The sequence below is a fragment of the Schistocerca americana genome, chromosome 2, assembly GCF_021461395.2.
Source record: "Schistocerca americana isolate TAMUIC-IGC-003095 chromosome 2, iqSchAmer2.1, whole genome shotgun sequence".
Classification (NCBI taxonomy): Eukaryota; Metazoa; Arthropoda; class Insecta; order Orthoptera; family Acrididae; genus Schistocerca; species Schistocerca americana.
The window spans coordinates 279,935,870-279,963,798 of NC_060120.1; the positions used below are offsets into that span (position 1 = coordinate 279,935,870).

Genomic DNA, 27,929 nt, shown 5'->3' on the forward strand with positions numbered 1-27,929 from the left:
AGTTAGGTTTAGGTAGTTCTAAGTTCTAGGGGACTGATGACCTCCTGTGTTAAGTCCCATAGTGCTCAGAGCCATTTCAACCATTTTTGAACCATTTAAAAAATACCAGAATGAGATTTTCACTCTGCAGCGGAGTGTGCGCTGATATGAGACTTCCTGGCAGATTAAAACTGTGTGCCGGATCGGTACTGGCAGAAGTACAGCTGTGAGGACGGGGTGTGAGTCGTGCTTGGGTAGCTCAGCTGGTAGAGCACTTGCCCGCAAAAGGCAAAGGTCCCGAGTTCGAGTGTCGGTCCGGCACGCAGTTTTAATCTGCCAGGAAGTTTCATATCAGCGAACACTCCGCTGCAGAGTGAAAATCTCATTCTGGAAACATCCCCCAGGCTGTGGCTAAGCCATATCTCCACAATATCCTTTCTTTCTGGAGTGCTAGTTCTGCAAGGCTCGCAGGAGAGCTTCTGTAAGGTTTGGAAGGTAGGAGACGAAGTAAAGCTGTGAGGACGGGGCGTGAGTCGTGTTTGGGTAGCTCAGTTGGTAGAGCACTTGCCCGCGAAAGGCAAAGGTTCCGAGTTCGAGTCTCGGTCCGGCACACAGATTTAATCTGCCAGGAAGTTTCATTTAAAAAATACTTCAAAGATATATATTCTCACTCAATTTGTATGAATTGTTATCCTAGTTAGTACAGACGTATTTGAAATGCAAACTTTTCGATTAACTCTACGTCTAATTGGGCTCAAATCTCAGCCATTGCCCACACCAGATACACACCCCTCTTTACATTTAAATGTAATTGAAATACGTTTGTTTCTACGAAGTAAATGTACTAATTTAGAAATGCTTTAACCTTACTCGCACTCGATTGCGCAATGTAGTGTAACATTAAGCTTTTCAGGCTGTGAGGCTCAATAATCAGCTGTAATCAACACCATTAATCACATTAATTGTGCAGTGTCGTGTAACATTAATCTTTTCAGGCTATGAGACTCAATAATCACCTGTAATTTGTTTTTTACATTATTTCTCTCATCCTCAAGTGAAATGGGGTGTAACTGTGCGTTCCTTTGAGATAAACGAAGTGCTAGCTTCGCATGCGGTTGTAAATTATTCATAAAATTAGATGAGTGTGCTGTGACAGCAGGCAGTGTCTGAAGATGTGTCGACCGCATTAGAAATGCATTTTTTAAGACGGATTTTGTGACTGAATTGTCACACAATCAAAGTCATCACTTGAGGATTTTGCTTTTTCCTATTATGGGGTAAAAAAGCGTTAGATTACCATCGAAACAGCGACTCCGGTCCTGCAGACATCTTAGCGACTCTTTCTCTCACGTGGGCGAACAGCCACGGCAGACGGTCCCGGCGCGGCAATTCGAGACGAGACGTTCCCACGGGCCGGCTGGGCGGCTGGCCGGCTCCTCGCTGTCACGTGACCACCGCCGACGGCGCACCTGCGCGCCACGCGGCCGGAATCTCAACTAGCTTCCAATTTATTTTACAGCCCCTTTAAATGCTTACGTACCCTCCCAATAAAATATATTGGCTTTCAAACGGTGACTATTCCCGCAATGTAGATTCCAATCGTCTCGCTGATGTACTGTGTTTATGGTTGCAAACGACACCCGTGGAATTCGGAATAGGCCCGTCCGTGTTGTGTTTCCATTAAGCGGCGGGCCGCGACCTTATAAATATCCCGAGCGCGCATGAATATGTACGTGCTGTCGCCGTTGCGGTGTTTGTTTGAAATATTCCCGCCCGGGTTATTTATTGGGCAGAGGCTACGGAATTCGGCTCCTCTTAACATCTTAACCGAGCAAGGGGGTACCGCGAGGCGCTGGGTCTCTGCGCATGCGTCACTACTCTGTGCTGTCCCTGCCATCCTGAAGCATTCACGCTAATAGCACGCTCTCCCGAAAACGAAGAATCGCACAAAGTACACTTTGCACATTATACTGCACCTACCGAGACTGAGTGTGCAAAACGAAATGACATAAATAAGCTGTCGCAGTGATTAACATTTTACAGTGCGTTTCGGGGTATTACCTCTCATCATCATGCAGTTCTGAATTTGATTTTATCTTTCCAATATACATCACAACTACCTATGAAGAGCTCCAAGCGTGCTGTACTGTGTAGGTTACTTACACCAATTTGGTTTTCACTCCACTTTTCTTACATTTCTGTCGCTTCAAAAGAGATTACTGAGATCCTAACAGAGTAAAGTAAATCGCAACTCATGCATCTGTAAGAAGGGCCATGTGTGAAGCCTACAATCATTTATAGTGACAGATCCTGGTCAAAGACTTACGAAAATCTAGCCATACGTAAAGTCAGTCAACGAATCCGTCTAGTGTCGGAAACGGAAGATAGCAGACAGAAAGCAAAACCTTTGAATACCGCATTTAAAAATGCATTCACGCATGAGGACACCACCGTAACCATGTTTGACCGCCGCACAGACTCAAAAAGAGCGATATCGATATTAATATACCCAGCATTGAAAAATAATTATGAATAGGTAAAGCAAAAAAAAAAAAAAAAGCCACGAACCTACTATGCTGTCATAGTAGGAGGAGAGGTGATACTCCTACGTGGCGCGTCCCAGGTGGCGGACAGGGAAGTCCTCACCGGTTTATTGGCGGACTTGAGTGAAATAAAATAGCTCTCGCGGACCAAACACACCCTCTGCGGTTAACAACCGGAGTTGTAAATCGGAGCTTGCTCCAACTAAGGTTGACAACCTTCGACAGTCAAAAATGGAAAGGTCTTTTAGGAAAAAAAATCCACCGTCCTGCTCAAAAAGGCAGGAAAAGGCTACATTGGATTCGGTGGGTAGTCAACTAGAAGACAGCAATGAATCGGAGCGTTTGCAACCATCCAAATGCACACTAAAACACAAAAAGAAGATTAAACATGAGCAAATAAATTATATAGCAACACACAACATAAACTCACTACTTCAGACCGGAAAACTCAAGGAGCTCACAGATGAACTAAATAAACAAAAATTTTTAATAACAGGGATCCAAGAAATGAGAAACACCATAGAGGACCCATTCGAATCACAAGGATACAGAATTTATAATGGGAAACCAGGACCGAGGGCAATGAAACAATGTCCCCAGTTTGGAACAGGGTTTTCAGTAAACATAAAAATAATAGATTCAGTAACGGATTTCCAAGCAGTATCACCAAGAATTGCGACTCTAAGCTTTAAAACAATGAATAAAACCTATATAATAATAAATGCTCATGCCCCAACAAATGAAAAAAATTGTCTAACAAAAACAAAGGAAGAGGTAGATAAATTTTGGGACCTTCTAGAACAAACTGTGAACAGAGTAAATAAAAAGAATGTAAAAATCTTATTGGGAGATTTCAATGCTCAGTTGGGAAAAGAAAGGAAATACAAAGATATAATTGGAAAATGGAGTCCACATAAATTTACGAACAAAAACGGTCAAAGACTTGTAGAACTCTGCAGAGAACGCAACCTTATATCTATATCAACATACTTTAAGAGGAAGCCAAGTAAACTCAAAACATGGAAACATCCAGACTGGAGAAAGGGCGAGACCATGTCTGTATGGACAAAAATTTTCATAAGGAGATCCACAATGTTAAAGTACTGAGAGGAGTAGACACAGGCTCAGACCATTATGTGGTTAAAATTAAAATCAAATTCACACCGTTACAGAAGAGGACCGGAAAAACTAATAAAATAAAAAGTAGGTTTGACCCACATCAGCTAATTAAAAATAATAAGTACCAACAAGTAACACAAACCATCAAATTAACAGATAATCTAGAACAACTAGTGCCTAATCTTAAAAAAGAAGCAGAGAATCTAGCTCCCTTGAACCCACGAAGAAAACATGCATGGTGGACATCAGAATGTGACATATTCCATGAAGATAGACACCGAGCATGGTTAAAGTTTCAAACACATAAAACTGAAGAAAATGCCATCAACCTAAAAAATGAAAGAAAAAAATTCACTCAAAATATTAGAAGAATCAAGAGAGGATTTCATAAAGATATTATAAAGTCTATAGAAGGTAATTATCATAAAACCAACTCCAGGAACTACTACAAAATCTTTGGGAAACAACTACAACAATATGAGGCCCCTACACTAATACTGAAAGATGACAATGGAAGAATGACACACAGTAACAAGGAAAATGCAGAAATCATGGCAAAAGCATTTTACAAACTTCTGAATTGCGAGGAACCCAAAGAACCCTTACAAATCAACATAAATACCCCAATAAAAACCAAACCTAACAAACTAGACCCTCCATCTTTCCAAGAAGTAGAAGAAATTCTTAAAGAACAAAAAAATTATAAGGCATGTGGAGAAGATCAGGTTTTTGTTGAAATGTGGAAATATGCAAATGACACAGTCAAGACCTCCTTACACATGGCTCTAACAAAAATTTGGGTAACAGAACAATTTCCCGAACATTGGACTACAGCTATCATCCACCCACTACACAAAAAGGGAGATAAGAGCAACCCAGACAACTACAGAGGAATCTCTCTCCTAGATTGCACATATAAAATTCTATCCAAGATCCTATATGAAAGAATCAAGGAGCAATTAGAAAAGGAGTAAGGGGAATATCAGGGAGGTTTCAGACCATGGAGAAACTGTGCAGAGCAGATAATTAGTTTAAAATTGATTATGGCATACTACAAGAAACGGAACGAACCTCTGGCAATAACATTTGTAGATTTTAAGAAGGCATATGACTGTCTCCACAGACCTTCAGTATCAAAAAATTTAAGAAATCTAGGACTCCATCCAAAACTAATTAAAATAATACAACTCACTCTAACCAACACCAAATCAAAATTGAAGTTTAGAGGAGAAATTTCGGAACCATTCCTCATAAAAACAGGCTTAAGACAAGGTGACTGCCTATCACCATTACTTTTCAACTGTGCACTGGAATACATAATGAGAGAATGGTACAAGGGCAATCCAAAGAGGATAAGAATTGGAAGTGCAAAAGATGATATTAGCTTAAACTGCTTGGGATTCGCTGATAATCTTGCTCTCCTAGCCAACACCGTTCAAGAAGCCAGGCAACAAGTGAAATCACTACAAGAAATAGCAGAGAAAGTAGGCCTTAGAATACCATTTGAAAAAACGGAGATTATGCTAACTGATCCACCACTTGCAAACAAAATTACAATAGGAGAACAGGAAAACAAAATTGTTGATAAATTTAAATATTTAGGCGAAATAATAACATACAATCTAAATGAGAAGCCATCATGGCAAAATAGTATAAAAAAACTGAACTATGCAAATTACATTACCAAAACTACATACAACAAAAAAAGCCTATCCATAGATGCAAAATTAAAACACTATAAAACAGTTACACAACCAGAAATAACGTATGCAGCTGAAACTATCTTCAAAACAACTAATACAGCAGAAATTGACAGAATACTAAAAATAGAAAGAAGAATAATTAGGACATGCATAAATAAACAGTATAAAATAAATGGACATTGGAGAATAGCATCAAATGAAACAGTATATAAGAAAATAGAACCAGTCATGAGCACAATCAGGAAGAAACGCATCTCATTCTTTGAACATCTGATGAGAACTCCAGAAAACAGAATTAGTAAAAAAATAATACAAAAATTGTGGAATAGCAAGAGCGACATTAAATGGATCACATAAATTAAGGAAGATATAAAATAACTTCAAATTACAGTAGATGACCTAAAAAACAAGACAGAGAAAACCAGAATACTGCAAGACCCGCAAACCAGACTACAAATGAAAATCAATAAAAGGAGTACAGGAAGAGTTGTCTCAGATGAAGAAAGAAAGAAAATATCTGAAAGAATGAAGAAATATTGGGCAGACAGAAGAGCAAAACACCTTTCATATAAGAATAGCCTCTAATAATTATATTACCTAAATATATTAAGTTATTGTCGAACCAAATTGTATCCATGTGTAACAACTTCTTTAGAACTTTGTATTTTTTACTACAGTGGTCCAATGAAGGCCATAAAATAAATAATAATAATAATAATAATAATAATAATAAAGCAAAAAAAGAAGTTCCGTTAGATTTTACATTGAACACGCCACGGAATTACCCCCTTTCACAGTTTATATGTATCGAGATGGTAAAATAATGTCTGTAGCAACGGGAGAGAGAACAGTAGAGTATCTGGTTATAAGATTAGTGGCGAACATGTCGAGCGTGTCACATCGTATACAGTAAGTGTTTAGCAGTGACTTTGAGAGGTGAAATGAAACGGGGCGATCAGGTAAATCAGTTTTAGGGAAGCCAGTCGAACTCCTGGATTTGTTGAAAGGGTTCTAGTAATGCTATGCATAACAGACGAGACACTAGCGCAAACAATTCTAGACTAATTGTAGTCCTTGTAAGGGAGGCATGACAGACTTCGAAAGAATTCAGAGACGCGCTGGGGTGGTATAGACATACCATACTATAATAGAAAGCGTCGGGAACTTATATCGGATTCCTTCGAAGAAAGACGCGTATAGTTGTGGCGAAACTGTGGTGCGTGAATTTAGAGAACATGTATTCGAAGATGAGTCTACGACTATTACGCTACAGTCAACGTATATCTCACGTAGCGACCACGAGGAAAAGACAAGAGACATTCTGTTGCATAAATAGGCACAAAGACAAGCATTTTTCGTTCGGTCAATACGCGAATGGAACAGAGAAGAAAACAGAAAATGTTGGTACGATCTACCCTCTACCATGCTCTCTACAGTGGCTTGCGGTATATATTTGAAGATGTAGATGAATGGAAATTCACATTTGAAATAATTATATTGAACTGAAAGTTTATAGGAACGAATTCCCTGCCTGATTCTACATCTACGTCCCAATTTATTCTTTATCAGTCACTGTGAAGCTCATGGGCACTTTTTTGTGCCACAAATCAAGGGCCGGCCTTTGTGACCGAGCGGTTCTAGGCGCTTCAGTCCGGAATCGCGCTGCTGCTACGGTCGCAGGTTCGACTCCTGCCCCGGGCATGGTTGTGTGTGATGTCCTTAGTTTAGTTAGGTTTAAGTAGTTCTAAATCTAGGGGACTGATGATCTCAGATGTTGTCCCATAGTGCTTAGAGCCATTTGAACCAAATCAGAGTTTCTTTCCGTTCCATTCCCAGATGGAGTGTGGTAGGTACGGCCGTTCGCACATCAGTGCGCGAGCAGCTATTTGGCTGGTCTCCTCTGCACGATCTCTACGGTGTAGAGATATAGAGACGCAGCACGCTCTAGAGAGATGTACGGCGTCTTACTTGGAGTGTCAGCCAGTTAAGATTTTTCAGCACTGCACTTACTCTGTTTATCAGTCAAACACGTCTGTGACCATTCATTCACACAGTCTTTGTTTCTATAAGAATACGCTGGATATATGTTGTCCGTGGATACGATTCCCACACACTTGAGCACTTTTCAAGCACATTTCGTACAAGCGTTTCGAATGCAATCGCTTTTGGAAAAAAAAGATAGCAGTCTCACACCCACTAATCGAAGTTTGCCGTTAGCTTTACCTTCAGCTGAGCCTACGTCGCCGTTCCGCTTGACATCTCCATGCGTTCTCACTTTCAGATGTTTGTATGACGTGACTGACTCGCTTTGTGACTTATTAATCCTGTAGTCAAAGAACACCACGCTTTCACATCTCGTGAAGTGCACAACTTTGAACCTTTCTGTATTAAGAGCTACCTCTGCACCAGGGTGATGTATTTTCTTGACCTATCTGAATATTACTTCAATTTTTACCGGACAGAATTTCTTCACAGATAACTGCATCATCCACGAAAAGTCTGGAGTTGCGACCCGTACATTCATCAAAGTCATTAATGTGCAACATGAACAACAAGGGCTCCGTTAATGTTTGCTGGGTCGCAGCAGTGTCCGTAGAGTTTTCAGGCAGTGTGAAAAGACGGGTTTACACAGGTCAGGATATTATTTGTAGGATACATTTTTTGTCATATACTAGTTTGTGATTATTTGACTTCACAGTGTTAAACCTTTGTCTCTATTAGTTGTTAGTTTGTAACGATGTTCTAAAATAAAATCCGTTACGAATGCAATACGATTGTCTGTTATTAACGTAAGTAGTACTAGGCAGTTATTGTCACGTGCTAAAGAAAAAACAGAAAGCTTATATATTTGTGTTATTGTGAGTGATAATAACTAATTAGGCAGAATGACAGGGATGTACGGGTGTACTGTAAGTTCGCCGCAAAGCATGTAAAAATAACAACTTAGCTGGTTAAATAGTTGTGCAACTAGAAGACAAAAAAAGGTATTGAAAAAATAACGGTTGTAAGAAGATTCTAGCTAACGAAACCGTGCGCAGAACTTTGAAATACTGACGGAGCGTAATTGCTCTCAGGTAATGGTGTATACCATTCTCTCACAAAAACCACTAAGTCTGTTGTCCAGACGTTACATCATTTGCTTCTTTGTACGGAGATACCCTGAGCAGTAGAATAAAACGTTATTAGTTTTTATGCAGCGTCATTTCGAATAAAATAGTTGACCTTTCGACAGCTGTCTCTGCTGTCGTCATCAGGTGTAAACAACTGACGGCACCAAGACTGAAGATACGCCACGCCCCGTTAAATGCGGCGTCGCTCTTCCATTGCATGGCGCGTGTGGTGTGCAGTGAGGTGCGGCGGCGTCTGCGTGGGTCGACTAATTTGCACTGAGGCTTGTGCTTTGCGCTGGGCGCACTGCCACGTGAGAAAGAGGGAGCTTAAGAATTCTAAAAAATGGTTCAAATGGCTCTGAGCACTATGGGACTCAACTGCTGTGGTCATCAGTCCCCTAGAACTTAGAACTACTTAAACCTAACTAATCTAAGGACATTACACACATCCATGCCCAGGGCAGGATCCAACGACCGGCTCGCGGGTGATGCCTTCCGCTGATTTCATGGCATTTCTTCATCCACCCACCGCAATGCGCGGCGACCTCTGTCCATGAATATAAGAGGTCTGCGTAGCCTTGGCTGACTGTGGTTGTTCCATAGTGTTTCCACATCAAATCACATCACCAACAGTCGACTTGAGCAGCTTTAGAAGGGTTGAAATGTCCCTGGTGGATCTGTTGCTCAGGTGAAGTCCAGTGACGAGTCCAGGTTCGAAGTCACTGGGCTCCCATGACCGACTCGTTCTCCTGTTACCACTCCTCCACTGATGACACAATATTCCCCGCCGCCTCTTATACTGACGGATCCCGCCTCTCGTGCCATCTGGTGGTCAATTTCCCATTGCGTACGGGTGTCCGGGCACTTTTGCAGATAGTGCACTCCAAAAGAGGAGGAACAAGCGTAGTGTATGCAGAGTCTGTAGTAGATTTGTTGCATCTCGTAAGTGGAGTGAAACGCGGTGTTTTTTCGTCTTTTTTTCGTCTTCCTAACATATTCTGCTTGATGACTCCAGTATAAATTAGTCGTAAATTTAAAACGTAAGTGTTTAGAAGAATCGAGAAACTTTAAATTTGCGTTATTTATGGTGTGACCGAAATTTAACGGATTCCTTTTAGTACCCGTGTGGAGGACATCGCACCTTTTGTCGTTTAGAGTCACTTGACACTTTTTGCGCTACACACATATCTTGTCTGTATCATTTTGGAATTGGTTTTGTTCTTCTGATGTTTTTACAAGACGGTAAACGACAGCAATGTCTGCAAACTTTCTAAGAGGACTGCTCAGATTGTTCTAAGTCTTTTATATAGATCGAGAACAGTAGAGGGCGTATAACACTTCTTCAGGACCTGCTATATATCACTTATCTTTCACTCGTTGACTTTCTGCCGCTTGTTAATAACTGTTAACATTCTGACAGGAAATCGCGAATGCAATTAGGGATATGGCAGCAAGAGAGGGGAATAAAACCAATGTGCACTCCATGTGCATACCGGGGGGAGTCATTCCAGATGTGGAAAGGGTCCTTCTGGATGCCATGAAGGGTACAGGGTGCACCCATCTGCAGGTGGTCGCTCATGTCGGCACCAATGATGTGTGTCGCTATGGATCGGAGGAAATCCTCTCTGGCTTCCGGCGGCTATCTGATTTGGTGAAGACTGCCAGTCTCGCTAGCGGGATGAAAGCAGAGCTCACCATCTGCAGCATCGTCGACAGGACTGACTGCGGACCTTTGGTACAGAGCCGAGTGGAGGGTCTGAATCAGAGGCTGAGACGGTTCTGCGACCGTGTGGGCTGCAGATTCCTCGACTTGCGCCATAGGGTGGTGGGGTTTCGGGTTCCGCTGGATAGGTCAGGAGTCCACTACACGCAGCAAGCGGCTACACGGGTAGCAGGGGTTGTGTGGCGTGGACTGGGCGGTTTTTTAGGTTAGATGGCTTCGGGCAAGTACAGAAAGGGCAACAGCCTCAAAGGGTGCGGGGCAAAGTCAGGACATGCGGGGACCAAGCAGCAATCGGTATTGTAATTGTAAACTGCCGAAGCTGCATTGGTAAAGTACCGGAACTTCAGGCGCTGATAGAAAGCACCGAAGCTGAAATCGTTATCGGTACAGAAAGCTGGCTGAACCCAGAGATAAATTCAGCCGAAATTTTTACAAAGGCACAGACAGTGTTTAGAAAGGATAGATTGCATGCAACCGGTGGTGGCGTGTTTGTCGCTGTTAGTAGTAGTTTATCCTGTAGTGAAGTAGAAGTGGATAGTTCCTGTGAAATATTATGGGTGGAGGTTACACCCAACAACCGAGCTAGGTTAATAATTGGCTCCTTTTACCGACCTCCCGACTCAGCAGCATTAGTGGCAGAACAACTGAGAGAAAATTTGGAATAAATTTCACATAAATTTTCTTAGCATGTTATAGTCTTAGGTGGAGATTTCAATTTACCAGATATAGACTGGGACACTCAGATGTTTAGGACGGGTGGTGGGGACAGAGCATCGAGTGACATTATACTGAGTGCACTATCCGAAAATTACCTCGACCAATTAAACAGAGAACCGACTCGTGGAGATAACATCTTGGACCTACTGATAACAAACAGACCCGAACTTTTCGACTCTGTAAGTGCAGAACAGGGAATCAGTGATCATAAGGCCGTTGCATCATCCCTGAATATAGAAGTTAATAGGAATATAAAAAGGGAGGAAGGTTTATCTGTTTAGCAAGAGTAATAGAAGGCAGATTTCAGACTACCTAACAGATCAAAACGAAAATTTCTGTCCGACACTGACAATGTTGAGTGTTTATGGAAAAAGTTCAAGGCAATCGTAAAATGCGTTTTAGACAGGTACGTGCCGCGTAAAACTGTGAGGGACGGGAAAAACCCACCGTGGTTCAACAACAAAGTTAGGAAACTACTGCGAAAGCAAAGAGAGCTTCACTCCAAGTTTAAACGCAGCCAAAACCTCTCAGACAAACAGAAGCTAAACGATGTCAAAGTTAGCGTAAGGAGGGCTATGCGCGAAGCGTTCGGTGAATTCGAAAGTAAAATTCTATGTACCGACTTGACAGAAAATCCTAGGAAGTTCTGGTCTTACGTTAAATCAGTAAGTGGCTCGAAACAGCATATCCAGACACTCCGGGATGATGATGGCATTGAAACAGAGGATGACACGCGTAAAGCTGAAATACTAAACACCTTTTTCCAAAGCTGTTTCACAGAGGAAGACCGCACTGCACTTCCATCTCTAAATCCTCGCACAAACGAAAAAATGGCTGACATCGAAATAAGTGTCCAAGGAATAGAAAAGCAACTGGAATCACTCAACAGAGGAAAGTCCACTGGACCTGACGGGATACCAATTCGATTCTACACAGAGTACGCGAAAGAACTTGCCCTCCTTCTAACAGCCGTGTACCGCAAGTCTTTAGAGGAACGGAAGGTTCCAAATGATTGGAAAAGAGCACACGTAGTCCCAGTCTTCAAGAAGGGTCGTCGAGCAGATGCGCAAAACTATAGACCTATATCTCTGACGTCGATCTGTTGTAGAATTTTAGAACATGTTTTTTGCTCGAGTATCATGTCGTTTTTGGAAACCTAGAATCTACTCTGTAGGAATCAACATGGATTCCCGAAACAGCGCTCGTGTGAGACCCAACTCGCTTTATTTGTTCATGAGACCCAGAAAATATTAGATAAAGGCTCCCAGGTAGATGCTATTTTCCTTGACTTCCGTAAGGCGTTCGATACAGTTCCGCACTGTCGCCTGATAAACAAAGTGTGGCTGGATTGAAGAGTTTTTAGGAAACAGAACACAGCATGTTATTATCAATGGAGAGACGTCTACAGACGTTAAAGTAACCTCTGGCGTGCCACAGGGGAGTGTTATGGGACCATTGCTTTTCACAATATTTATAAATGACCTAGTAGAGAGTGTCGGAAGTTCCATGCGGCTTTTCGCGGATGATGCTGTAGTATACAGAGAAGTTGCAGCATTAGAAAATTGTAGCGAAATGCAGGAAGATCTGCAGCGGATAGGCACTTGGTGCAGGGAGTGGCAACTGACTCTTAACATAGACAAATGTAATGTATTGCGAATACATAGAAAGAAGGATCCTTTATTGTATGATTATATGATAGCGGAACAAACACTGGTAGCAGTTACTTCTGTAAAATATCTGGGAGTATGCGTGCGGAACGATTTGAAGTGGAATGATCATATAAAATTAATTGTTGGTAAGGCGGGTACCAGGTTAAGATTCATTGGAAGAGTCCTTAGAAAATGTAGTCCATCAACAAAGGAGATGGCTTACAAAACACTCGTTCGACCTATACTTGAGTATTGCTCATCAGTGTGGGATCCGTACCAGATCGGGTTGACGGAGGAGATAGAGAAGATCCAAAGAAGAGCGGCGCGTTTCGTCACAGGGTTATTTGGTAACCGTGATAGCGTTACGGAGATGTTTAGCAAACACAAGTGGCAGACTCTGCAAGAGAGGCGCTCTGCATCGCGGTGTAGCTTGCTGTCCAGGTTTCGAGAGGGTGCGTTTCTGGATGAGGTATCGAATATATTACTTCCCCCTACTTATACGTCCCGAGGAGATCACGAATGTAAAATTAGAGAGATTCGAGCGCGCACGGAGGCTTTCAGACAGTCGTTCTTCCCGCGAACCATACCCGACTGGAACAGAAAAGGGAGGTAATGACAGTGGCACGTAAAGTGCCCTCCGCCACACACCGTTGGGTGCCTTGCGGAGAATAAATGTAGATGTAGATGTAGACTGCGACAGTACTCCATACTCATGCAGTTTGATTACAAGCCACTTTGGAGAAAAAGTGGACAAAAGCGTTCAGGAAATCTATAAATGTGGAATCCTCTGTGGGTAGCCCGTTGTGTTTCAGAAGGATGATAGGTTCTGAGGCCGTGCTGATTTTGGCCAGTAGATCGTTGTCGTCGAGGTACTTCATTATGTCGGACCGAGCGAGGTGGCTCAGTGGTTAGCACACTGGACTCGCATTCAGAACGACGGTTCAGAACCGTGTCCGGCCATCCTGGTTTAGGTTTTCCATGATTTCCCTAAATCGTTTCAGGCAAATGCCGGTATGGCTTCTGCGAAACGGCACGGCCGGCTTCCTTCCCCATTCTTCCCTGATCCGACGGGACCGATGACCTCGCTGTTTGGTCCCCTCCCCCAAATCCACCAACCAACTATAAGGTTGGAGCACAGTGTGTGTTCTATAAATCTACTACTCATCAGAGCACCGAGCGGAAGGAGGCGGATGTCTGACGCTTGCGGGGAGACTATAGCGGCAGTTCCAAAACTTGGCGCCACGGTGGCCCATCACCCTGCGTGACGTCAGTCGGCCCCACGGAGGGCCGGAGCTACCAGAAGCTGCCCGACCCTCATTCACGCGCGTGCGTCGTTTCGGCCCTCTCTGCGAGCTTTCAGACGCTGCCGCTTGCCCTGTATAACCGGGCCATTATGGTACCTCTTTCATCAACTATTCTACTCCTAGAGACGGCTGTGGAAAGCTAGAGGTTTCAATTCGAAATGACGAGGCTTGAAAACAGAAGATATTTTGATCAGGCACGCCGCCGCGATAGACTTCCAGCAGATGCTGCCGGCTGCAGCTGCAGTGTTCATGTCTGAGGCTGGGCGTCCCGCGTGCGCCTTGTACTGTGGCGTTGATTACTGCGGCACGATGGGGAAAGAAGAGGGGAGCGGGGGGAGGCAGTGGCTGGAATGCGTGTCCGCCGTCCTGCGCATGCGTAATTACGCTCCGTTAATTTAGACTGGCCGCCGGGCGACGGGTATCTACAGGCGGCAGGCATGCAGGGCAGCACCGTGCTCGACCTTGCGCAGTCGCTGCCGCTCTTGTCGAAAGCTCTCCTGCAGTGCTCAACAGCCCCCCCCTCGACCCTCATCGCTCCCCCCCCCCCCCCCCCGGCCGCTATACCACTCTTTACCCAATTATTCATTTATATCCAAGTCACTGGGTACTTGATTTTAATGTAGCTCAGAGTGGCTGGTTCATCCAGTTTCAGTATTCCATTATTATGTGAATGAGTTTTATAAGTACGATTTCATATCGATTTCTCAATTAATATATTTTTAAAAGTGTGACTCATCGTTTCAAAAAAAGCATCTTTGACACCCGTGTATAAAACTGTTACCCAATAAACGTTCTCGCAGTGACTGGCTCTTTCCCCATTTTCACTGGTGGTCAAAAATGGTTCAAATGGCTCTCAGCACTATGGGACTTAACATCTGAGGTCATCAGTCCCCTAGAACTTAGAACTATTTAAACGTAACTAACCTAAGGACATCACACACATCCATGCCCGAGGCAGGATTCGAACCTGGGACCGTAGCAGTCGCGTGGTTCCGGACTGAAGCGCCTAGAACCGCTCAGCCACACCGGCCGGCGCTGGCGAACAAACGTGTAGCTGTTGATAAGCTGACCGCCCATATGAACCGAGGGGCTACCAACAGCGTCCCGTCAACGACCGTTCAGCGATCAGTGCTGATTATGGATTTCCGCAGCGGGCGCCTGGTTCACGGACTCACGCTCACCGCTATTCGTCGCGTGACGAAGGCTGGAATTTGCGCGCCAATACCACAACTGGACGTCCACGGAGTGGCGACGAATTAGTCACGTTTTATGCTCCATAGGACAGAGGCTCACTGGCGTGAAGCGTCTCAAAGCAAACACCCTGCAACAATCGCCGGAGGGGTCCAGGTCGGAGGAGAGGGCGTTATGGTCGGGGGAATGTTTCCGTGGCATGCCCTGGGTGATCTCCTCATTCTTGAAAGCACAGTGGATCAACATAAGTTTGCGTCTATCCTTGAGAATCACATCCACCCCTACATGCAGTTTTCTTTCTCAGCACGGTGGCATCTACCAGCAGGGCAACGCAACCTATCACACGCCTCGCAGCGTACGTGCGTGGTTCGAAGAGCACCAGGATGAATTTTTCGCACTCCCCGGATTTAACCCTATTCGAGAATGTGTGGGACTACCTCGATCGGCTCTTCGCGTTATTGTAGGAGGGCTATCCACAAAGTACATTACGTTTTAGAACTAAAAATAAATAAAGTATTGGAATTTTTTTTAATTATATACAGATGAAAGCCACACTTCAATACTGCTTTTCTACATATTTGCCATTTAAATTAAGGCACTTATCGTAGCGATGGACGAGCTTGGAAATCCCTTCGTCGTAAAATTTGGCCGCCTGCGCCTTCAACCACGTGGTTACCCCATCTTGAAGCTGTGCGTCGTCATCAAAACGCTGCATAGCCAACCACTTCTTCATTGCTGGGAATAAGTGGAAGTCGCTCGGTGCCAGGTCGGGACTGTACGGCAGATAAGGAAACAACTCCCACTTAAAAGATTCGAGAACTTCACGAGTGGCATTTGCCTTGTGGGCCCGGGCGTTGTCGTGAATCAGCAAGATCTTTGAGCCCAACTTTCCCCCTGCGCTTGTTTTGTGTTGCTCTTCTGAGGTTGTGCAGAGTTTGGCAATACCTTTGAGAGTTTATTGTAGTGCCTCTTTCCAGGAAATCTACAAAAATCGTATTTCTACCGGGTTACTCATTAACCACGTGGTTCAAGGCGCAGGCGGCCGAATTTTATGACGAAGTAATTTCCAAGCTCGTCCATCGCTACGATAAGTGCCTTAATTTAAATGGCTAGTATGTAGAAAAGTAGTATTTAAGTGTGGCTTTCATCTGTATATAATAAAAAAAATTCCAATACTTTATTTATTTTTAATTCCAAAACGTAATGTACTTTGTGGATAGCCCTCATACATCGGTACTGAAGGCATCATTGGCCTCCATCACCTTATATGTGTGTGTATGATGTGTCTGAAAGAACAGACATCACAAATTTTTTACTTGTTAAGCAAAAACAACTTTTCAGAATTCTATTTGATATTCCATGTACCGCACACGTGCTTTTGCTTTTTAGAATTTTTGTAACTGCATTTTTTTCAGTGAAGGATGTTGGTGCTACTTCTAGTTGTTTAAAGTTTTATAGAATGAAATTTTTAATATATTCTCCTGCTTCATCCACTGAACTATTTAATTCTTTTTTTGCTACTATATTTATAAAGTGATTGATAAAACTACACCCGAATTGTGAATTGTCACTCACAACATTGTCGTTTAGTTTAATTGTTGTGGAATGTTGTACACTGACTAGCTGTCCTGTCTCCAGTTTCACAGTGTCCCATATAGTGTTTAATCTTATTATGTGCGTTATTTGTTTGTGTCGGGATACGCCCGGACCTCCGTTGACACGATACGTTAACACGATATGATGAATCTTTGCAGTGTGTTTCTGGACATCGGCAGCAGAGGTTTCGCAGTCGCTGACCGGCACGTCAGTGCGTGCCCCGTCCCCTGTTGGGGGAGCCGCCGGCTGCGCCCGCTCGCCCCCACGGCGCCCGCCCTGTGCTTTCCTTTCCTCTCCTCTCCTCTCCTCTGCTTTCCCTACCGCGTTGCCTCCGGTAACGGCTGCAACGCCCTCCTTTCACTGCAGATCGATTACGCATCGGTTTCCCCAAGTTTGTTCGCACCTCGTCTGTGGACCCATTTTCCGTGGTTCGCTTGTTTAAGCTTCTGGGTCACTTGTACACGGACTCATTAAAAATAACCACTGATCGTTATAGTGCGCGGAGCTGACAGTTACTGCCGACATTTACCGAGATAAACTGTTATTGTAATTCTCCGCGAGACTTGTCTCGAGATTAAACAAAGTGGAAACTTATCTATTACGGCAAAGAACGTGACTGCTTAAAGTCGTTAATAATGTTTAAATGGGCTGTCGAGCAGAAACGCTTTTGCATGAGCTGTGTTGCGTTATTCGATTCATTAAAAAAAAAAAAAAAAAAAAAAAAAAACAACGACGTAACAGGTTATGTTTGAAACGCGTTTCGGCGTAATGCAGGGTCACTTACAGTAATCAAAGAGCACAGACTGGATTTGGAAACAACATGCATAACTACCAGAAATATCGTTTCCTGTGGTATATCAAATGGTTCAAATGGCTCTGAGCACTATGGGATTTAACATCTGAGGTCATCAGTCCCCTAGAACTTAGAACTACTTAAACCTAACTAACCGAAGGACATCACACACAGTCATGCCCGAGGCAGGATTCGAACCTGCGACCGTAGCAGCAGCGCGGTCCCGGACTGAAGCGCCTAGAACCGCTCGGCCACATGTCCAGCTTCAGGTTTGTCCCCCATTCGGTTCTCCGGGAGATGACCGAGACAAAAAGACTGAATAACCCATCAGTATGTTAGAAGCTCACTAATGAAACAGTAAGATTGTACGAGTCGGAGCACAGAACGTCAGAAACTAGAATGTGGTAGCGAAGCTAGAAAATGTAAACATAGAAATGCAAAGGCTCAACCTAGGCATAGTAGGGGGTCAGTGAAACGCAATGAAAAGGAGATAAGAGTATGTGGTTAGACGAATATAGGGTAATATCAACAGCAACGGGAGTAGGATTCGTTATGTATTGGAACTTACATTGAAGAGTAACCTACTTTGAAAATTCAGTAATAGAATCATTCTCATGAGAATCCACAGTAAACCAACACCGACAACAATAATTCAGGTATATAAGCCGACACCACATGCAAAAGATGAATAGATACTGGGACTATACGAGAGGTTTGAATGGGCACTCAGCGTGGCAAACGAAAACATAAATATGAGGGGTTGGAACGGTGGGGTAGGGGAAGGAACTAAAGAGATGTTACGAGGAAATACGGGGTCAGTAATAGGAATGAGAGAAAAGAGAGATTAACTGAGTTCTATAACAAACTTCAGCTAGAAATAACACATACACTGTTCAAAAATCACAACAGAAGGAGGCAACTTTCTCATGTTTCCTATTATTTTTTCTGTTTGTAATTGGCAGGATGAGACTATTCTTTGTAGGTCAGTGTCTCATCCACTCTTATTGACTGTGTAAAATACTACGTATCTGACCACATCGAAGTTTATAGGTCGGGTTAAGCACTCGATAATACAAACATGTTTAGGGTGGCTCGATGGTTCAATGGATGTCACACTACAATTTCAAAGGTCTGGTGTTCGAGCCCCCTTGGATCCTTGGACTTTTTTGTCTTCAACTACACTTTCGCTTCTGACAATGATTTTTCAGCGTGGGAAATGCAAGCTGCGTCGTGGTCGTTCCGTTTACGCTATAGGTCCACGTGTAAATAACTGGCTAAGACAGTTCGCACGGCAGAGAATTGCAACGGCATAGCACCTCCATCTATACCTGCCTATCAATGTACTGCAGTGTTCGAACAAGCTTTCAGCTTCCGGAAAGATTTACTTGCTTCACTTGATCTCTGACTTTGAAAAACCAGTATGGTGGTAAGCTCCCACGGTCTGTAATTGAAGCCAGTAAACGTAGTCGTGTGGAATCAGAGGAGGAGTGCATTTAGTCCTGCAGTACCTCGTTCCTTGCCATTAACACACTACTGGCCATTAAAATTGCTACAACACGAATATGACGTGCTACAGGCGCGAAATTTAACCGACAGGAAGATGATGCTGTGATATGCAAATGATTAGCTTTTCAGAGCATTCACACAAGGTTGGCACCGTTGGCGACACCTACAACGTGCTGACATGGGGAAAGTTTCCAACCGATTTCTCATACACAAACAATAGTTGACCGGCGTTGCCTGGTGGAAGTTGTTGTGATGCCTCGTGTGCAGGCCGGAGTGGCCGAGCGGTTCTAGGCACTACAGTCTGGAACCGCGCGACCGCTACGGTCGCAGGTTCGAATCCTGCTTCGCCATGAATATGTGTGGTGTCCTTCGGTTGGTTAGGTTTAAGTAGTTCTAAGTCCCAGGGGACTGATGACCTCAGAAGTTGAGTCCCATAGTGCTCGGAGCCATTTGAACCATTTTGATGCGTTGTGTAAGGAGGAGAAATGCGTACCATCACGTTTCCGACTTTGATAAAGGTCGGATTGTAGCCTATCGCGATTGCGGTTTATCGTATCGCGACATTGCTGCTTGCGTTGGTCGAGATACAATGACTGTTAGCAGAATGTGGAAACGGTGGTTTCAGGAGGGTAATACGGAACGCCGTGCTAAATCCCAACGGCCTCGTATCACTAGCAGTCGAGATGACAGGCATCTTATCCGCATGGCTGTAACGGATCGTGCAGCCACGTCTCGATCCCTGAGTCAACAGATGGGGACGTTTGCAAGACATCAACCATCTGCACGAACAGTTCGACGACGTTTGCAGCAGCATGGACTATCAGCTCGGAGACTATGGGTGCGGTTACCCTTGACGCTGCATCACAGACAGGAGCGCCTGCGATGGTGTACTCAACGACGAACCTGGGTGTACGAATGGCAAAACGTCATTTTTTCGAATGAATCCAGGTTCTGTTTACAGCATCATGATTGTCGCATCCGTATTTGGCGACATCGCGGTGAACGCAATTTGGAAGCGTGTATTCGTCATCGCCATACTGGCGTATCACCCGGCGTGATGGTATGGGGTGCCATTCGTTACACGTCTCGGTCACCTCTTGTTGGCACTGACGACAATTTGAACAGTGGACGTTACGACCCGTGGCTCTACCCTTCATTCGATCCCTGCGAAACCGTACATTTCAGGAAGGATAATGCACGACCGCATGTTGCAGGTCCTGTACGGGACTTTCTGGATACAGAAAATGTTCGACTGCTGCCCTGGCGAGCACATTCTCCAGATCTCTCACCAATTGAAAACGTCTAGTCAATGGTGGCCGAGCAACTGGCGCGTCACAATACGCCAGTCGCTACTCGTGATGAACTGTGGTATCGTGTTGAAGCTTCATGGGTAGCTGTACCTGTACACGCCATTCAGGATCTGTTTGACTCAATGCCCAGGCGTATCAAGGCCGTTATTACGGCCGGGGGTGGTTGTTCTGGGTACTGATTTCTCGGGATCTATGCACCCAAATTGCGTGAAAATGTAATCTCATGTCAGTTCTAGTATGATATATTTGTGAAATGAATACCCGTTTATCATCTGCATTTCTTCTTGGTGTAGCAATTGTAATGGCCAGTAGTGTATCTGGGACCACAAAACATCGGCTGAGTTACTGGAGACTTGTGTTCGGGAGATGTGGATCACTCGTCAACTCCCGGACTTCAGTCTGAAACACTGCGTGGTTGTGTACGCCGTATACTACTTTATACTGTGGAATACGGATGCTTTCTCTAGTTCCTTAAATGAGTCACACGCTTTGGCAATCGTAGAGTGAAGCGGCGGCGCGTTAACGTGGCGGGCACTCACGGTAGACACCTTACCGCTAGCTATATGATCCGGGAGCAGCAGCAGTGAAAGTGGAGGCCCGCGCCGCGCCACCTCGTCTGCTAGCTCCTGCGCCTAGAGTAGTTGCTTTCAGCTACCAGGAGGGTATGCAATTTCATCAGCAAGGAAATGCTGGAGTGCAGTGAAATTTGGGACAGAGGAAAGCGGTATCGGGCGGTGACATTACTACATCCTCAACGAGCAGACCAGGACATTTATCATCAAGTGGACTTAAAAAGTTATTATAACCGAATGATCACCTATAGTACATTTATTATTGTTGATTTCGTTCGGCACTTCGATAAAGTTCAGGCAAATATTTATGAATTATGACGCCAAGTTGCCCTAGCACATACGAACGAAGTACTATACCATCTGTTGAGAACTTGCTTGGTCTTTGCACTTATCAAATGATTTTAGTAAGGATATACCTATTGCAAAACTATAATCATAATGAAATACCAACGGAAAGATGGCAAGTGACTCCTCTCTCTCTCTCTCTCTCTATCTCTCTCTCTCTTTCTCTCCCAAACAGGCACACACACACGTACACTCAACTTCCACCGAAGTAAATTGTTCTGCAGTGTTGCATAAACAACACGACAAGAGGCGTAAGAGATGTGTTGCGTGTTAATAACACGAATTTAGTGCCGTCGACGATATTGTTCTTGTGAATTTTATATTGTTTTCACATAACAGTCAGATCAAAATTTCCACAAATTATAAATACATCATTGGGCACTTGCGAAGGTATGCGCTCGACTGTCATTATGTTTCAAGTGTAGGAACAGTCAAGGAAATGTAAATTTTCAGTTATTTGTTAGCTGAAAACAGTTCTGTCAGAGTACTGAAAATAGTAATGAAATTATTAGTATGAAAATTAAGTTTATGGTCTAAAAATTTTTTTATCGTGCACTTGCAACTCGCACATCAATCAACGTTTAAGAGAAGGAAGCAACATACGTAATATTTCTCTTTAGATTCTTGAAAACTTCGATTTACAATTTTATATTATTTGGTTGTGCAGCATGGAGTATTTTGCTGGCAGTTTCGAAAAATACGCGAAAAGTTAGTATTCGCCAACAAGGCCGCAAGGCGCTCTGTCAGAAGAGTGCAAAAGAGTTCGTCGCTGTACGATGCATTGTAGTCTCCACTCACCGTACACATACAGGAGAAGCAGTGGACGCCCACGACGTTGATGGCGTCTGCCGGCACTGGCTCGCCCTCATTTTCGCACGTCTGTGTCGTTCCTGCAACAAAGGATTACTGCGTGTCAAAAATATTAAGCAAGTTCTCCACTAAGTAAGAGTATTCCAGCAACTGTTACGCCAGTCGGTGATATTCTCACAGTGAGTAGCTATCATTTTGTTTACGTTACACATATTTTGATAGTTCCCACCGTCGTTAATTTTAACACAACACGTTTTTCAGCTGTTGAGTTACGAAAGCATACAGTATACTAGTTTAGATTCTGTATACTCGTAGAAGTGGTTCGAGAATGTATGGACATGTCGCAATTATTGTAATGATATTGATAACTGACAACATTAACTTGTTTATGTGGAACAATAGAAAGCCTAAGAGTAGATAATAATTCCAATGTACTTAAGGATTATTTTCATATTCTTTAACTTTGGTATCATGTACAAACCACGTTTTTTCTATAAATTCAGTGTTATTGACACTATGAAGCTATTTTACTCTGTATGTAGACAAGCAACGTACTGTTTGCTGACTTCAAGCTGTCGTCTGGAGTGTTACTAGGAAAACAGTCGACCTTAAACGGGCACTTTTCTCTCAAATCAAAGCCTGCTACGAGCCGCTGAGATAGGCCAAATAAATATTGCTCGTCGCAATTTTTATGTGACACCTACAGCTATTTACGGGAAAATGCCAGTTTGTTTCTCGGTATAAAAATTTTTAAAATTGTATTCGCTCATTAGATAGAACAATCCCAAAGTGTTCTAGGACGATATTCGGTTCTCTTCGTGATCTAATACTCTCGCCATCACAAGGTAACGCACAAACTTATAGATGCTGCAAAAAGTAAAGAAAAATTTTCCGCACACAGTTAGTCAGCGAACATGAATTTTGTATCGTAGGGTTATAAAATTTGACATAGTTTTTAAAGACAGATTCTCCCAATAAAATTTCATTATCTTTCGAAACAGCGCAGCTATAATGGTAGGAACGATGTTGATCTGAAGAAAGTTCTTGAACCACTCACTACTCACAAATGACCATTTTTACTGTAGGAAATTAGATGGCCCTCATGAACAAAGAAACAAAAGGTAAACAAGAAGTCCTATGTTACTAGATTACTTTTAAAAGAATAAAGGACAACTCATATGCAGTTCATATAACATTCCGTAGAGAAAATGGTGAAATATGTAAAAGTAATACGAAATATACACTGAAAGTGTAACAAGGAATACAACAATTTAGAACTGCAGCAGTGCTATCGGTTGTCCTTTTTTTGCAAATTTTGAAGCGTATGGTTGATTTTTTACATATCCACCGGCAATCTAGTGGCGGAAATGTCTTAAAGATTCAAACCTATTAACATTTTCCAAGATTAGACAAGACCAGCAGCAACTAGAATCATAGCTAACAGATTTAACAATGAAACTTCCTAGAAGATCAAAACTATGTGCCGGATCGACAATCGAACTCGGTTTAATAATTGTCGTATGGACACTGATACATTGTTACACTGTTACAAATGAAAGAGAACAGAAAGCTACGATTCTGGAAATTTAGCGGGAACGTGTTCTGCGCTTATTTTACTTATAAGGGAACTGACGCTCGTTTTTGCATTGAAAGATTAAGTACGACCATATAGCCGATACTGAAAAATTCCACTACTTAGTAGCATTGTAATTTTTTTCTGGTGTCACCAACCAGAAGTTCGCGTTAGATTTAGGCGTGGAAATGAAAAAACTACTAAGGAAGGAATATTACCGTTTGTTGTACCGTCGACGATGTAGTCACTGAAATCGGTGCACGAGTTTGGGGAGGTCAAGAGGAAGGGATTTGACCTTGTCTTTCTCAAAGGAACCAAGCAGGAATTCGATTTAAGCAATTTAGGGAAATCACGAAAAACCTAAATGAGGATAACTGAACGGCATTAGTATGGAAGCATTAACAGATTGACTAACTTTTTAATCCATCTTTTCATAATACATTGATGGAAAATAAAATCGCAACACCAGGAAGGAGTTGTGCGATATAAACTGAAGTTGATAGTCGTGTTTCTACATATGAAAGGTAATGTCTGTTCCAGTTTCACGCCAGTCGGCGAAGAGTGGCGCTAGTAGCATGCAAATCAGTTTGCTTGAAATACACGCTGTAACGATCGTAAGCATTAGTTACCTTAGAGGTGACAAAGATAACATTATCAACACCTCGTCGAGTTTGAAAGTGGTCGTGAAATAGGGCTAGGAGAAGCTAGATGTTCCTTCTGTGATATTGCAGAAAGACTTGGCAGGAATGTAGCCACTGTACATGGCTGCTGGCAGCGGTGGTCACGAGAATGTACGGTCGCAACAAGACCAGGATCCAGACGGCCAGGTGATACAACCGAGAGGAAAGACCGTCGTCTTCGGCGTATGGTTCTGTCGCATCTTATTGCATCTGCAGCAGCAGTTTGAGCAAGAATTGGCACCATAGTTACACAACGAACTGTTACAAATCGGTTACTTCGACAGCTCCGAGCCAGACGCCCGGTAGCGTGCATTCCACTGACCCCAACAACCACCGTTTACGATTACAGTCGTGTCTAGCGAGAGCTCACTTAAAGACAGGATGGAAGTCTGTTGTGTTTTCTGACGAAAGCTGGTTCTGCGTCGGTGTCAGTGATTGCCATGTGCGGGTTAGGTGGAGGCCAGTTGAGGACCTGCAATTAATTCGAGGATCTGCTCGATCACCAGAGCTGTCTCCAACCGATCTCATATGGGACTCCATCGGACGACAACTCCAGTGTCAGCCACAACCAGCCTTAACCGTCCCCGTATTGACCGACCAAGTGCAACAGGCATGGAATTCCATCCCAAAAACTGACATCCGGCACCTGAGCAATACAATGCATGCAATTTCACATGTCTGCATTCTGGCGGATACACCATTTGCAATGGCTTATGTCGCTCATACTGAGCCGTGGTAAAAATTGCTGTTTTGAAGAGCGCGCCGCAGCGCGTAGTGCGAAGCAGTCGCCCTCCGTTTCTGGCGGTGGCGCCGCTATGGCAATCGCAGCTTTGGTGTCTCCCTCTGGTGGGAAAGGGGAAAGGTTGTCTGTTCACGTGCATTTAAGGGGCGCTTTGAGCTCGCCAGTGGGTCAGTCTGGGTCAGTCTCTCGTCTCCAACTTGCTAGTCTGTCTCTCGTCCGCATCTCTTAGGCAGTTAGTGCCTGTCTGTCGTTCGGATTAACCTTTAAAGCCGGAAAAATGAGAGTCTTTCCACTCCGCCAGTAGGAGAACACAGCGAGTGGTCGCCCGGTCGGGGCTTAGTTCCTACATCTGAGTCTGCGCGTTAGGCCACCAGTCTGCTCGAGTTTGCTCAGGCAATGGTCATTGGCGGTTGGATCGACCGGATGGTCGGCCGCGCACTGAGACACAAGATGACTTGTCCGTCTCAAGCGTCGGCGCATGTGAGGTCGCCACGTGAGTCCAGTGGTCCGCGGCGTATAGCGGTCGACACGAGAGCAACAGGAGTCAACCCACATCAGGCTGCCCGGTGCGAGCTGCGACGCCGTGAGACGGAAGATCGGCACGCCTTCCTGCGTCCGTTGAAGCGGCTGGCAGCGGACGGTTCGGGAGAGCAATTTGGGGGTGCTGCGCCAGGTCTTCTCGAGAAATCGCAGTTTATTAGAAGTTAAGTGATTGGTAATATGTTGTTTGATATACTCTTGTTAAATTCTAGTTGTTTTCTTGGTGAGGGCACCAGCCGTTTTGCTTTGGGGTCGTTTCACCATTCTTCTCCGTTTGCCCACCCGCGGGAAGGTGGTTGCTTATAGATTGGGTGGTCCGTTTTTCCCTTGTGGAGTAGGGGCGAGTTAGAGCAATCTGCGGTTCGGGTTGTTCGGTAATCTCTCTATCAATCTACCGTACGTTAGTAGCTGCTTCTGTCACGTTTGTCGGATTTGGTGTGTTGACGAATTTATTGCTTGGAGTGTAACGGCCTAATACCTGAAATATCTTTTGATCTTTGAAAACTTTGATATTATTGCCTATGATCTTGAGAGGCGGTATCTGTGAACTGTAGAGCATCTTAACTATTGTTTGGCCAACCTTGTAGAATTTTATATAAGACTGCATTTCATGGGCTTTTATTTTAATGGTCATTTTAGTATATAAAGTTGCCACCCTTTCACCGTAAGACTTTTCTTAGAAGTTAAAATCAAGTTTCACCTTCGGTGGTAAGGTTAATATTTTAATTGTTAGTGTTTTGTACCATTTCCATCTCTCCTACGGGGGATGCGTAGTTTGTGTGCTTGTGTAAATTGTTAAAACTCTTAGTTTAAGTTATCTGGTGTGTTGCAGATTAGCACCAGTGTAGTCTTTCAGAGGCTGTTGTGAGCGGTCGTAACTACGGCCGTGTCAAAAGGGAGCGGCAAGATTCTCTGCCCGAAAGCTCATATGTCAAAACTTGTTTCTTTCTGTCTCTGAATAAATTGTAACTTTGATATTTAGAGGGTACTTTCTGATCATAATTTTAAATCTGTTTCTTTTAAAAAATGCTTTTAGGCACTATTAAAGTGAATAAAATTTCCATTTGTTAAAAGGAATTTGGTTATGATTTCATCAGTTACTCCCTGGCAACTACTTCCATGCTTACATAGTGTGATTAAATGTGTTAATGTTCTTGATGAATCGCTAGTAAAGAAAATAAATTCTTAAGAATATTCTTTTAAAATAAATCACGGCTCACATACATTAACATATGATCTTACATTGTTAACCACATAAATATCTTACATATAGGAGTGTATTCCCGAAATTTCATTACGCTACATTAATTATTTTTTGGTGTTGCGATTTTTTTCCTCATTGTAAACATGTAAGATGAAACACGGAAACTGCCAAGGACCAAAAATGATCTAGTAATCCTGAACGTATGCTACAATGTCCAAAAATGGGACATAAGAGTATATTTACCCGCAAGTAAAGGTTATGATGGTATGATTGTGGTTGCTTCTCACATGCTTACTAGCGAGTGTAATCCTTGACCGGTTACATGAATGGACGATGTGGGATACAGAACGTGGCAAAGATAATGCTGGTTATTCTACTGCGTTAATTTTGAGAGGTGAGACTCACAGGGAACGGTCTTTTAGATTACAGCGTCGGGGCTTTGTTAATAGAAAATGGGGCAATGGAAAAGAAGTTGGATCGAGCCTCAAAGGTCATCTGATAGGAGCGGAGTTGTACAAATGAAATTAAGCCATGTAGAGGAAAGCGAGCCGGAGTGTAGCACGGCGACCCGCGTTGTTTGTGTTGCAAGCGGGGCTCCTCGGCAAGCGCGATGGCCGGCCAGATTGCGGACACCTGCCCGCCTTTCAACACCTGTCCTGTCCGGCACAGACCCTTTGCAGAGTTTCCAGACGAGTGCTGTTAGCGGCAGTACCTCTGCAGCGCTCGTGTCGCGGTGTCTGCAAAATAGCCCGGCCGCTCACTCGCTCGTAACTGGGGCCGTCCGGCAGCTGCGAGAGTGGGTGAAACCTTTTGTTGACGTTGTGGTCGGAGTACATTACGACGGCGTTCTTTCCTCGCGCGCTCGCCTCCCTAGAACCAGGTGGCGCGCCCGAGAAATATTGGCGCAATTAGCGGTTTGGACGGTTGCGAAACATCGCGAGAAGCTGGGAGCCCGGCTGGCGTTCCGCTACGCTGACCACTGGCCGGAGGATCCGCGCTGAACACTTTGCGGCCGGCCGCGCCGTAGGGGCTGAGGCTACCGCCGAGGCAGACGCGTAACAGGCTGTAAAGTGATGGTGCTTTCTCTTTGACCGACCCTTTGTCTACACGTGAAGAAGCACTGCAGGGAATGGGAAACAGTAGCCTATGCCATAGGTACTGGCGTGCAGCAGAAATGACATTAGCGACATAGCTCTGCGTTCTGGCCCAGACGGGCCAAT

At 43.9% G+C, this 27,929-nt stretch overlaps 1 protein-coding gene across 1 annotated transcript in view; it reads right to left on the reverse strand.

The window, feature by feature from the left end:
• Nucleotides 1–27,929, reverse strand: part of LOC124596333 (BMP-binding endothelial regulator protein) — a 694,738-nt gene that overhangs the window by 138,611 nt on the left and 528,198 nt on the right. Inside the window, exon 3 of the mRNA XM_047135436.1 lies at nt 21,959–22,050. Within this exon, the coding sequence (XP_046991392.1) occupies nt 21,959–22,050 (92 nt within the window). The remainder of the gene's footprint in view (nt 1–21,958; nt 22,051–27,929) is intronic.